The sequence below is a fragment of the Chiloscyllium plagiosum genome, unplaced genomic scaffold (assembly GCF_037043375.1).
Source record: "Chiloscyllium plagiosum isolate Xiang-an unplaced genomic scaffold, Cpla_swu_hap1 HiC_scaffold_18, whole genome shotgun sequence".
Taxonomy (NCBI): domain Eukaryota; kingdom Metazoa; phylum Chordata; class Chondrichthyes; order Orectolobiformes; family Hemiscylliidae; genus Chiloscyllium; species Chiloscyllium plagiosum.
The window spans coordinates 32456815-32469715 of NW_028270156.1; the positions used below are offsets into that span (position 1 = coordinate 32456815).

The 12901-nt window shown below is 43.1% G+C and overlaps 1 protein-coding gene across 16 annotated transcripts in view; it reads right to left on the bottom strand.

The window, feature by feature from the left end:
- LOC122557729 (F-actin-monooxygenase mical2-like) overlaps positions 1-12901 on the bottom strand; it is a 296049-nt gene that overhangs the window by 145747 nt on the left and 137401 nt on the right. For 13 of the 16 annotated variants that reach the window (XM_087996421.1, XM_087996418.1, XM_087996420.1 and 10 more), the window contains 7 exons: positions 10777-10924; positions 9750-9949; positions 8007-8113; positions 7088-7159; positions 5662-5790; positions 3138-3260; positions 1187-1354 (listed from right to left, as the gene is read on the bottom strand). In XM_087996421.1, the coding sequence (XP_087852547.1) occupies positions 1187-1354; positions 3138-3260; positions 5662-5790; positions 7088-7159; positions 8007-8113; positions 9750-9949; positions 10777-10924 (947 nt within the window). The remainder of the gene's footprint in view (positions 1-1186; positions 1355-3137; positions 3261-5661; positions 5791-7087; positions 7160-8006; positions 8114-9749; positions 9950-10776; positions 10925-12901) is intronic. The other 3 variants (XM_087996422.1, XM_087996419.1, XM_087996423.1) reach the window with 2 other exon arrangements.

The following is a 12901-nucleotide window of genomic DNA, read 5'->3' on the forward strand; positions in this document are numbered from 1 at the left end:
CCTTCACAAGGGCAATTTGAGGACAAGCAATAAAGCTAGCCATGTCTTCAATGCCCACATCCAGGGAATTAATAATTAAATGGTTACAGTTTGTTTTATTCTGAAGTAACTACATGGTGTGGCTTCTGGGAGAACATAACATTCTGACACATCTGTGTGCAGATTAGTCTCTCATTCAACAGAAACATCAGACTCACAGACGTCACAGATTGCTTCACATTCTCTTCAACAAGGAACTCTAAACTCAGCGACTGGGATTACCCATGTTAATCCTTCAAGAGTAGTAGCAGCAGAATTAAAAATGCAACAGTTGCAGTCTCCTATAAACTAAAGGATGCCTTCTGAAACTGTGCATTCGATGCACTCATTCCTGCAGTCACATAACAGAAAGCAGCTGCTCCAATAATTCGGTTATATGGAGAGACCGGAGTAACAAGATATTGTTCTCCTTAAAGTGGGAGGATTCAGAAGAGGTTCAATTGGGTTGTTTGAAATCATGAAAGCTTGGAGGGGCTAAATAAGGAGAAACTGTTTCCAGTGACAGGAATGTCATTAGAAGACACAGATTTAAAGTAATTGGTAAAACATTCAGAGGGGAAGTAAAGAGTGACTGAATTGTTATGATCTGGAATGTTCCCTGAAAGGATAAAGGAATCTTAAGTAACCTGGAAAAAGAAATTGGATGAGTATTTGGAAAGGAAATGTTTTCTTGCCTAACAGGAGAACAGGCAAGTGGTACTAATGGGATAGCTCTCTGACTCAGCACATTGGGTTGAATGACCACATTATGTGCAGCTGTCTTTTTGTTTAAAATGGAAGCTTTTTTTTCACACCATGCAAAATGATTATTACAGCAGGAAGGGCTCAGAGGAGAGAAGGAGAAGAGAGGAGAAGCAAAGAGAAAGGAGAGGAAAGGCAAAGGAGAGGAGAGTGAGAGGAGAGTGAGAGTAGAGGAGAGGAAAAGAAGGGAGGGAGGAAAAGAAGAGGGAGAAAAGGAGGAGGGAGGAAAATGAGGAGGGAGGTATAGGAGAGGAGGGAAGAAGTGAGAAAATGGAAGAGGAGCTGAAAGGGAGGAGATGGAGAGGAAAGAGAGGAGGAGGAGAGGAGAGGAAAGGGTGAAGAGAGGAAAGGGAGAGGAGATGAAAGGGAGAGATGAGGGAAGAGAGAGAAGACAGCAGCTTGTCACCTGGTCGAGTTTTTCTTCCAAACGTTGAAGACGTTGGAGAACACCAGAAAGGGCGAAAGCAGAGTGAGGAGATACAGTCAGACGTTTAGAAGCCCCTGCCTGACTCTCAACTTTCTTAATATATTTTGCTTCTTTGATTACTTGCTCAGCATTGACCACCAGGTCAGACTACAAAAGAAAACACAATAGGATTAACATGGGAAAAATAAGACCACTGCAGAGAATGAGTGTACATTGTGTGTCCCCTGCCACATGCACACAGAGGGATCAAGACCAAATGTGAGTCTTCAGGTGAAGCTGACTAAATGGGCAGTAGACAACTGGGCCAGAACATATCAACATATTTCATTTGTCATTTTTAAGTCATAGATACTTATTATGTATTTTCAACATGTTTATAATAAATTTCCTAAGTTTCCATATATAATGCAACTAGGGGACATGGCTTCTTCCAAGCTTCCACCACTGTGATGCTACAATGCTTCAGCTGGCAAGAAAGTGCAGGAAAAAGTGATTGGTTGACATAGATAGTTCCTATGATAAATGTGGACATAGAAATTTTGAATAGGAACATTTTGTGCAGATATAAAGTGTTGGAATTTTATGTTGCAATTAAGAACATAAGACTCAGGAGTAGGAGTAGGCCATCCAGCCTTTCGAGCCTGCTCCACCAATGCTAAAATTGTACTACAATTTTCCCACTGTCAACTTGCTTCAAACTTTATTGCCAATCTCATTCACTAATGAGGGGGCATAACCATCAGTGTAAGTGATCAGGGCTGAAGCATGTGTGGAACTTGCTATATACCCCAGGTTACTGATGGTTACACCCGAAATGTTGACTTCTCCACCTTCTGATGCTGCCTGGCTTGCTGTGCTTTTCCAACCTCCTGCTTGCCTACCTTAATAGATTTAAGCTAATTAATCACTATCCATGCACACAAGGTACTGCACATTTAATAATCTGTAACCGGGGAAACTTTTCCATTTTTAATGTGACCTATATGGTGTACCATAAAGCTGGATTTGATTGAATCTGGAATATAGAACAGGTCTCAGTGAGAAAAAAATAATAAAACTGCTTAAAAACTTGCAGCAAAACCTCAAATATAGTTGATTCCTGTTGCCCTAAATCCTGGGTTTAATTGTATGCCGTTTTGAATCAGCAGAATTGCAAGAAATGTGGACATCACAGAAATGAGAAGGAAGAGGACAGGTCAGAACTGCACTCTGTCACTTGACCAAGTGGTTATAAGGAGCTGGGGCAGGGACCATGAAGACGGGTGTAAAAGTGTAAGGAAAGTCAAATGTAGCACAATTACTGTGTGATACACTCACATTTGTGGTCACCTGATCTTTTACACCCTGTGCCAGTAAATTCACTGGAAAATTTAATACATCCTCAGTGTGGAGGATTACGTTCCCTGTGGCATTGCACACAGGTCTGCTAGTATCTAGGGTGAAACAGGGTAGAACCACACAGAGTTAACTGGACTGCATGTGCAGAACTAATTTAGCTTCCATTTTAAAAATCTGTATATTCTGTCTAGTATTTATATTTCTTTTACAGATTCCTATATCCACATTTACAAGGTTGGACCGAAGGGTCTGTTTCCATACTGTACATCTCTATGACTCTAAATTACATTGGTGGACATGTGCTGTACATACACACTCCTGCCTTTGGTAGCACTTTCACCAATGAGGGCAGAGTAACTGTCCCAATTTTCCATGTGGATTACAATACACTGTCGCACTTTTAAAGGTATTTTCTATAATCTTCTCCCCATCACTGTTTTAAGTTTCTTACAGGTCCAGTCATTAACAAAAGCTGTTCCCATGGAGATGTATTTTAAAACTTGCATTGAATTGACAACAATCATATTGAAACATCTAGAATGACGTACTCATTTCTTTCTCTTGACTAATGACACATCACAAATCTTCATACCTTCGTTTTCCGTGAACAGAGAACAGCCCTGCCTTGGTCCTCGGGTTTAAGAAAGCGAGGGTTTGTGTGACCATTGGGAGGCACGGGCAGTGGTGGTTTTGTGGCACAGGAAGGCACAGACATCTACTCGCCAGGTAATAGACAGGAGAAATAATGAAACATTGTGAAAGGAGAGGAAAGGAGAGGAAACAAGAGAGAATTCGTGATTGTTACAATTGTGAGCATACAAAGCATTGAAGGAAAAAAGTTGATACACAGTGACTCACTGCTGGTCTTAGGTGTCAATATGTTCAAGCTTGGTATCTCTATTAGTTTAACAGATATGATCTTTGGAGAGATAGCTGAAGTTCAATATGCAAATCTGCACTTTTCCACCTCATCCATGCCACTCGCTGCCTTTGGTTTCAACTACTTCAATGTCCTCCTGGTCAACTTTCCACCTTTCAGAACTTGAGCTCATCCAAAACTTTGTTGGCTGTTTCTGATATTTGCCAATTTCACCCAAATGTCCACTGACCTTTACCGATTCCCCATTGAGCAATTCCTTTAATTTGAGAGTCTCACTCTGTTCTCAAATCTCTTCAGGGCCTCTCCCTCTAGCTATAAATCCCTCCCATCTTGACAACCCTCTGAGATCTCCATGTTCCTCTAATTCTGAATTCTTTAACTTTCACTTACCATTAAAGATGCATCTTAAAACTGACAACTTTTGATCAGGCATATAAATCAGTAGCTCTAAAACCTCCTTATGTGGCTTCGTCGAAAATGTTGTTGAATAAATACAACTGCACCATATTTGGAAATGTTCTACTTCATTAAGGGTGCTTAATCAATGCAGCTTATTGTTTAGTTACCATTAAATCCAATCTACCTCACACCTGCAGATGTTAACAGACTCTAGTGTTTTGGTTGATGGCTTATCCAGCAATAAGGAAAGGTAGGAACCAAACTTCCTGGTCCAGGAAATTCAAACATCAAACCAACTGAAAGTGTCTGGAGGCTAAACTTTACTTCAACTCCAGTCCATCTACTTAAACCCAATGGCCACCTCCAGGCACAATCACTTCTGTGACCTCGCTGACTTCCATCCTCTACCTTCCTTGGAGCAATTGATGCCGGTCCAGTCAACAATGCCCACATGCTCATGAATGACAACCTTCCATATCTCTCATCTCCACCAGCTCTGTCTGTGAAACACTGTGTTCCTTGGATTTCAGCACTACTTTCAGCCACATTGACTCCCTGACCCACCTAGGCTCCATGGTATGCAATTCCTTCCCTAAACTTCATTATGTCCCGTGTCTTTAAGTCTTTTGTTAAGTATCCACCTTTTTGACCATGCTTTTGGTCACCCCTTCTGTTCTTCCCTCTTTGGTATATTGTACATTGATCTTAAATGTCAGCTGTGCCTCAATGTTGGCTGGCATTCTTAGTTCCAGATAAGAGTGTTTTGGGTTTCAAGTCTCACCCCTGATACATAAGTGCAAAATCTAGTTTGACACTTCCATTGCATTGCTGAGGGAGAACTGCACTGTCAAAGATGCTGTGCTGTGAGTGGGATATTAAACAATTGTCTCATAAGCTCTCTTAGGTGGCTATAAAAGATAACATGGCAGCATTTTGGAGAAGAGTAGAGAAGATCCTCTCAATGTCTGATCCAAAATACATTCTCAATGGACGTCACTCAGTTAGGCTAGCTGTTCATTTTCATATTGATGTTTCTAGGATAATGCTGTTCACAGACTGACAGCAATGCTTCCTTGATTACCATGGTATCTACACTTTAACATAATATCATTGATTCTAAAATGTTTCAGTACATACTGCATTTGTAGAAGACTGATACTGTGGTTTCTTTAATTTTTTTCCAATTTAACACCCAGACTAACAACAAAACATAGTTAATAGCTCCTACTATTTAACAGCATTAAATACATTCCTTAATAATAAGTTATTGTCATAACATAGGAACAATTTATGCCAGTTCACTATTTGTTGCATGTACACCAGAAACTAAGAATTGCACTTATTAAATTTTATTGCAGATGAAATAAGATGGGATTCCATTCACACCTGTTCAGGATCCAGGGATTGGCCGATGGAATCCCATTTATCGGCACAGGATCTTGTGATTGGCCGATGGAATTGCTCTCACCTGCACTGGGCAATGGAATCCCACTTCACCCATAAATCAGTGACCAGCCAATGGAAGTGCATGCACATCTGCACAGGATCCAGTGTTTGGACAGTGGAAACTCATTCATACTTGATCAGAATCTAGAATCCATAATGGAATCCCACTCGCTACAGCATAGGATCTGATGATCAGCTAATTGAATCACACTCACACCTGTTCAGACTCCACCAATTGGCCAATGGAATCACGCTCACTGTGATAACTCATCTCCTGATCAGCCAACGGAGTTGCACTCACGTCTAGGCAGAATCCACTATTTGGCCAATGGAATCCCACCCACACCCATAGAGCGCTCCAAACTGAGGGCCCACCACCAGAATTCCTCACCTGCCTCCGGAGTGAGGAGCTTGGAGCATTCTCCTCAAACTTTGCTAACAACTGCGTGGCCATTGACTTCACTTTGTTTTGGTTCCCAGCACGTCTTGTTTCGTTCCCGTCCATTTTGGGATTCGCCTCCTGCTCAGAAAGATCAGACCTGTGTTGAAAATAATCAAAGCCAAGTCCTCCAAGACACCCTAATGAACACAAACGGGAAAAGTCACCAACAGACAGCAATGTCAGAAAAATGTGGAAAGGTCAGACTATGGATGGATGAAAATGAAACAGATCCAATTTTCAGTTCTACACCACTGTTAAGGCCCTTTTGAACTCTCAGCCTACATTCATCCTCCTATCTGAACAAGCAGTTCCTCAATTTCTTCATTCTAGTCCTCCCCTCCCTGACTTGCTTTCAAACACTCAAGAACTGCCACCTGCCTAGACACTTGGTGCCAGGAGAACACAAAGGGAGTATCTGCACTAATGCAGGAGCCCCTGATTTGAACAGTCTCTCACTGCCACCAGCTCAAGATACTGAAACTGTGTGTATATTGGAGGTTGATATAGAGTTGGGATTAGGAGATGTTAAGTCACCAGGCAGCTGTGCCAGGTGTACAGATGGTTTGTTTGCAAACTCATTGGAGGACCACATGGCAGACAAGAAATGCTGCCCAGGATTCAGATGAGAGCCTCCGCAGGATAACACATGGGATTCAGATGAATTGACACATATAGTAAGTTGCTGCATATGATTTTGCTGTCCTGCCTGACAGCCTACTACTGCTGTCAAGGAGCAAGGATGAGTCTGCCTCCGAGTTAGTGGAGGGAGTGGCACAAGAACTTGCTTTTCCCTACAGCTTCTGCTTCTGTTGTGCTACAGACAGAAGCACCATCACAGCTGCCCCAAAAGCTGGTTGTATGCATGAGTCACTTACTTCTCCATCATGGGCATGTAGCAAAGATTTATGGCAAATATATTAAGGCACCTCCAAAACCATTCTACAGTACTTTCGAACATGTCTGCAGTTACATATATTTAATCTAACCGACTTGGTTATAAAATTACACTCATACAGGGCCTGTCTTGCTGGTTCATGCCTCTTTTCTCTTTAATGCACAACACATCCATCATCAGGACCTGCAGATACCTTGATATCCCATTGGCCTGTGTGAGGACAGGATAGCCACCATTTCTGCATATCTGAGTGCACACAGGCACTCAAGTGCTAATGAAGCCAGAAATGACTCCACACAAATGGGCTCTTGCCTCTCATCTCTTGAAGATTAACAGAAGCAGTGATCACAGAAAGGGCCAGTCTTCTACATCATTGACTTGACTTGGTCAGGAAGGAAATAATCATATCTTATGCGTTTAAAGCCCTACTCCGGTTTATTTTTACCATGCAACATCCCACTTATCCATTATCTCACGAACCTCTTGTGACAGCATGTCAGTCTTTTTTCTCCTCTTACTAGTGGCATCACTGTCTTCACTTTTCTTTTCGTGCTGAAAAGGGAGATAAATATTGAACACGCATTGAAACACAGAAGGAATGTGGATATTCTTATACTTTCATTGTAAGTCAGCAACTTTTTAAATCAACATCTGCTTCTCAGCTGCCTACAGTCCAAAAAAGAGGCCATTCAGCCCATCACTTTGAGCAAAACCAAAACGCTCCGAAAGCTAGTGTGCTTCCAATTAAACCCGTTGGACTATAACCTGGTGTTGTGTGATTTTTAACTCACTTACCCTGGTTGTGAATTCTACCTTCTAATTTTCTGGCGAAAGACGTTTCTTCTAAATTCGGCAAAAGTGAGGACTGCAGATGCTGGAAGTCAGAGTCTAGATTAGAGTGGTGCTGGAAAAGCACAGCAGGTCAGGCAGCATCCAAGGAGCAGGAAAACCAACGTTTCGAGCAAAAGCCCTTCATTAGGACTGAAGGCAGGGAGCCTCCAGGGTGGAGAGATAAATGGAAGGGAGTGGGGCTGGGGAGAAGGTAGCAAAGAGTACAATAGGTGAATGGGGGTGGGGATGGAGGTGGTAGGTCAGAGGGGAGGGTGGGGGAAGGTAGCAAAGAGTACAATAGGTGGATGGGGGTGGGGATGAAGATGATAGGTCAGAGAGGAGGATAGAGCGGATAGGTGGGAAGGAAGATTGGCAGGTAGGACAGGTCATGAGGATTCTTCTAAATTCCCCATTGAATACATTAGCACCTATCTTGTATTCATGGCTCCAAGTTCTAGTCTGATTCACAAGTGAAAACATCTGCTCCCTGTCTATCCTATCAAATTTCATGCAAACTTTGTCATATGTCAAATTCCACAAATTCCAGAACTTGTTATGATCTCTTTACCTTTGGTGTCCGTTTCCTTTGCAACAAGTTGACACCGTTGAAGATTGAATTTGGCTGCCTGGCTGGAGGTGCAGGCATTTTGTTGCTATCCTGCCTGAATAACGTTGCTGGAAAAAGACAAAAAAGACAAACTCAAGTTGTCAATATCATTTTAAACTCTTTCCATTTACTGAACAGTTAAAGGAGATATTTTAAACGGGCATTGTTATGATCAGGTAAAAACAATGACTGCAGATGCTGGAAACCAGATCTGGATCAGTGGTGCTGGAAGAGCACAGCAATTCAGGCAGCATCCGAGGACAGGCAAAATCGACGTTTCGGGCAAAAGCCCTTCATCAGGAATAAAGGCAGAGAGCCTGAAGCATGGAGAGATAAGCTAGAGGAGGGTGGGGGTGGGAGAGAGTGGCATAGAGTAAGAGCTTCAGGGCTGAGGAAATGACCTGGGAGTTGCAATGAGAGAGAGACTCCCTGAGATTCTTGTAGAGAGAGGAGGAAAACTTCTTCAAGGCAGGCATCCTTGCAAGAGGATTCGCAGTAGGGTTAAAATCAACGAGGTAAAAACAATGACTGCAGATGCTGGAAACCAGATCTGGATCAGTGGTGCTGGAAGAGCACAGCAATTCAGGCAGCATCCGAGGACAGGCAAAATCGACGTTTCGGGCAAAAGCCCTTCATCAGGAATAAAGGCAGAGAGCCTGAAGCATGGAGAGATAAGCTAGAGGAGGGTGGGGGTGGGAGAGAGTGGCATAGAGTAAGAGCTTCAGGGCTGAGGAAATGACCTGGGAGTTGCAATGAGAGAGAGACTCCCTGAGATTCTTGTAGAGAGAGGAGGAAAACTTCTTCAAGGCAGGCATCCTTGCAAGAGGATTCGCAGTAGGGTTAAAATCAACGAGGTAAAAACAATGACTGCAGATGCTGGAAACCAGATCTGGATCAGTGGTGCTGGAAGAGCACAGCAATTCAGGCAGCATCCGAGGACAGGCAAAATCGACGTTTCGGGCAAAAGCCCTTCATCAGGAATAAAGGCAGAGAGCCTGAAGCATGGAGAGATAAGCTAGAGGAGGGTGGGGGTGGGAGAGAGTGGCATAGAGTAAGAGCTTCAGGGCTGAGGAAATGACCTGGGAGTTGCAATGAGAGAGAGACTCCCTGAGATTCTTGTAGAGAGAGGAGGAAAACTTCTTCAAGGCAGGCATCCTTGCAAGAGGATTCGCAGTAGGGTTAAAATCAACGAGGTAAAAACAATGACTGCAGATGCTGGAAACCAGATCTGGATCAGTGGTGCTGGAAGAGCACAGCAATTCAGGCAGCATCCGAGGACAGGCAAAATCGACGTTTCGGGCAAAAGCCCTTCATCCGAGGATTTTGCCTGTCCTCGGATGCTGCCTGAATTGCTGTGCTCTTCCAGCACCACTGATCCAGATTGTTATGATCAGGAACACTTTGACAGTGCAGCACTCCCTCAGTTCTGACCCTCTGACAGTGCAATGCTCCCACAGCACTGACCCTCCGACAGTGCAGCACTCCCTCAGCGGTGACTCTGCGACAGTGTTGCACTCCCTCAGTACTGACCCTGCGACAGTATTGCACTCCCTCAGTACAGCACAGGGAGAGTTTGCCTGGTTGTGTTTAAGTCTCTGTCGTGGTTTTTGAACCCACAATGGTCTGAGCCACTGGGCCCTGGCTGACATTATAATCGATACTGGGGCTTATCAAATGATTACCAACACACAGTGAATCACTCACAGGAAGTCGAGCGTGGTTTTCCTCGGAAGTACTCATAGAACTTGGAGAGATACATGACCATGCTGAGCTTGTCGGGCTCACTGACCGAAGCCATCTCCTTCCCTGTGGTGACTGGAGAGATCCCAAATTCACGTTCTGCTACATCAAAGGCCAGCTGGTTGTTTTTGGCAGCATCCTCTTCATTCAGTGCATCAAAATCACTGGAGACAAATAAAGAATAATTATGTCATCAGTTTAGGGGAGTGGAAGGTGGACTGGGGGCTGGTGTCAGTGTGGAAGTGTGTGTGGGAAAGGATGGGGGCTGGAGTGGGTGTCGAGGATGGGGTGGGTGTGGGGTAGGAGCTGAAAGTAGACTTCCTGTGTACCAATTCACAGACTGCAATAACATTAAATGTTCACCAACGTAGTCAAAAGGTTTGCACCATGGACATAGAACATGCCCAAGCCTACAAAAAGTACAAGTTACATTTATGTGGCACTTCGTATATAATAAAACATGCATGATGTTTCACGGGGACATGATCAGAAAAGAAAGCTTAACTCTGAGCCATATAAGCAGATATTGGGCCAGGTAACCTTAACCTTGGTCAGAGAGGCTGGTTTTAAGGAGTTTTTTCAAGGAACAAAGAAAGATGGAGAGGCAGAGGCATCAGGGAAGGAGTTGGAGATCAGAGGAGCCAGACGGTTTAAAGCATCACTACCAGTGATGGAATAAAGGGAGTTCGAGATGGACAAGAGACCAGAATCGGAACTATGGGTAAAGCACAGAGCTCATTGTTTGAAGTAGTTGGACTGGACATGTTGGGCTGAATGCTGTCTCAGTCTATAATTTGCAGAGTAAGAACTCATGCATTCATTATCTAAAGCAAACAGACATTTTTATGCCCTTTATTTACAACAGTCCTCTCCAACTGACTCCTAGTTATACAGGAGCCAAACAAAGTTTGAAAGACTTTGGCTGGATCCCAAAAGTTCAATTCCCTAGCATCAACCTATTCTTACAGATGATGCAAAAAGTAAATCTTACATTAGTTGCGGACAGAAGTGATGTATGATTGCACACAAAGCTAGGCCATTCTTCCAGGAGCTGGTCAAGTCAGTGACTGCCACATTCTGGTAATTCTCGGTTTGCTTCTGGCACCAGGTTAAAAGCCTATTGGGACGCACCTCCGACTCTGGAATTGACAGAGAAGACAAGACAGTGGATAAGCAGGTTGGTCAAAGGTGCACTCAACATTTCCAGATCACACATTTACAGGAACCAAACCATCCAGCCCTACTGATGTTTACACTGCACACAAGCCTCCTGTGGTAACATCAGCATCAGCAAGCACTCAGCTCCTCCTGAGAATCCAGGCCGTGGCTTGGTCCGGGCCCTGCGTGGAGATAAGGCTTAAAGACGACTTTAATATCTGGATGTTACTCATTCCTTTCAGTTTTGTTTCCATTACTTCTGCTGTTTTTTAAAATTTTGGTTTTATAACCAAGTGTTGTACCCAAGATGGCACAGGAGAATGGTGGCTTTATAAACTTTTCACTGTATTCGGTATTCTTATACTTGAGTACACATGATAATAAAAGCTAATTCTAATTCTCTCCTCCCATTCTGTCTCTGGATTCCTTTCTTCTTCAGTTTGGAGGGATAAGGGCTAAGTGCAAGCAGGGAGTACTCATTTAGTTTGGGAACATGGTCAACATGGACTGTTTGGACCAAAGGGTTGGTTTCCATTCTGTATGACTCTATATATACATCAAGCCTTCCTTAACAGCAGCAATGCTATTTGCTTACCACTTCATTCTCTCCACTCCTTCTGAAGAAATTCTTTCTGAACTTATCAATGTTAATGACCATCTCATACTTGTGCTCCTTTGTCTGGATTCACTTACAGAAAACTTTCATAATTTTTAAGATCTCTATCAAGTCACCTCTTCCCCAGAGTAGTGAGTTCCAGCCTACCCAGAAAGTTACAAACAACTAATTCTGCTTTACATGATTGTGAATCTTTTCTCCAGTGCCATCTTGTCATGCAGAAACCAAGGTTACAGTGGAGGTAGAGTCTATGAAACAACCTGAAAATCCCTAGACTAAAGGTGACCTATATCACAGATCGATAGGGTGAGAGGAAGCTTGTGTAAATACCTACCTGGTTGGAAGGCCTGTTTTACTCTCTGAACACTTTGTAATATATGTTTCTATTTCATGTCTCAAAACACTTCTGTTATCCCCTTTGGAGAGCAGTGGGGAAAAGTTGCAAAGATTAACCGGTTTTTAAATCAACCATGTTGAGCTATGTCATAAATGTTTCTTCCATTGCCAACAAGTCTTTGAGTGGAACATGAAACCAGAGTTTCTGGCTTAGAGGCAGGGCACTGCCAACCTGGCCTCATGACCCCCTTTTGTAAAAGGTAACCTGCAAAGAGCTGGTGCCAAGGCCAAGAAATTCACAAGACTTCCTTCGGTTTGATTTTCCAGAATCAGAAGTTGAATGTGTGGGATCAGCATTCTCATCAGAGTTAGGCTTTTCTTTAAGCATTATTAACTGTAGGTGGGTACCTCACTAAATTGCATTCACAAGAATGGTTCCAGAGATGAGATGCTTCAGTTACAGCGATAGATTGGAAAATGATTTTCGAGAAGATTGGAAAATTTGGGACCATTCTCCACTGGGCAGAGAAGGTTGGGAGGAGAACTAAAAGAGCTATTCCAAATTAAAAGGGATCTGCTTACAGTAGACAGGAAGAAACTCTGGCCAAGGACAGACTCAGAATGCAAGGACACAGATTTAAGATAATTGTCAAATGAGGCAAAGGAGACTTGAGGAGAAAAAGGTTCATGCAGCAAGTGATTAAGATCTGGTGTGCACTGCCTGAAAGCATGGGAGAGGCAGATTTGATCAAAGTATTCAAAAGGGGACTGGTTATAATCTGAAAAGGAAGAATATACAGGATTTCAGGTGAAGACAATGGAATGACACTGTTTACGTTGTTCATTTGGAGACATGACATAGTCACAATGGACTAAATGTGTCACAACAATTCTGTAATCCTGCGATGTTTTAGTGGATTCAGGTACAATAACGTAAGTAAAACTGCTGACACAAGAACATTAGCTTGTTCCAGCCTTCAACAATTCTACTTTAGTGAATCATTCT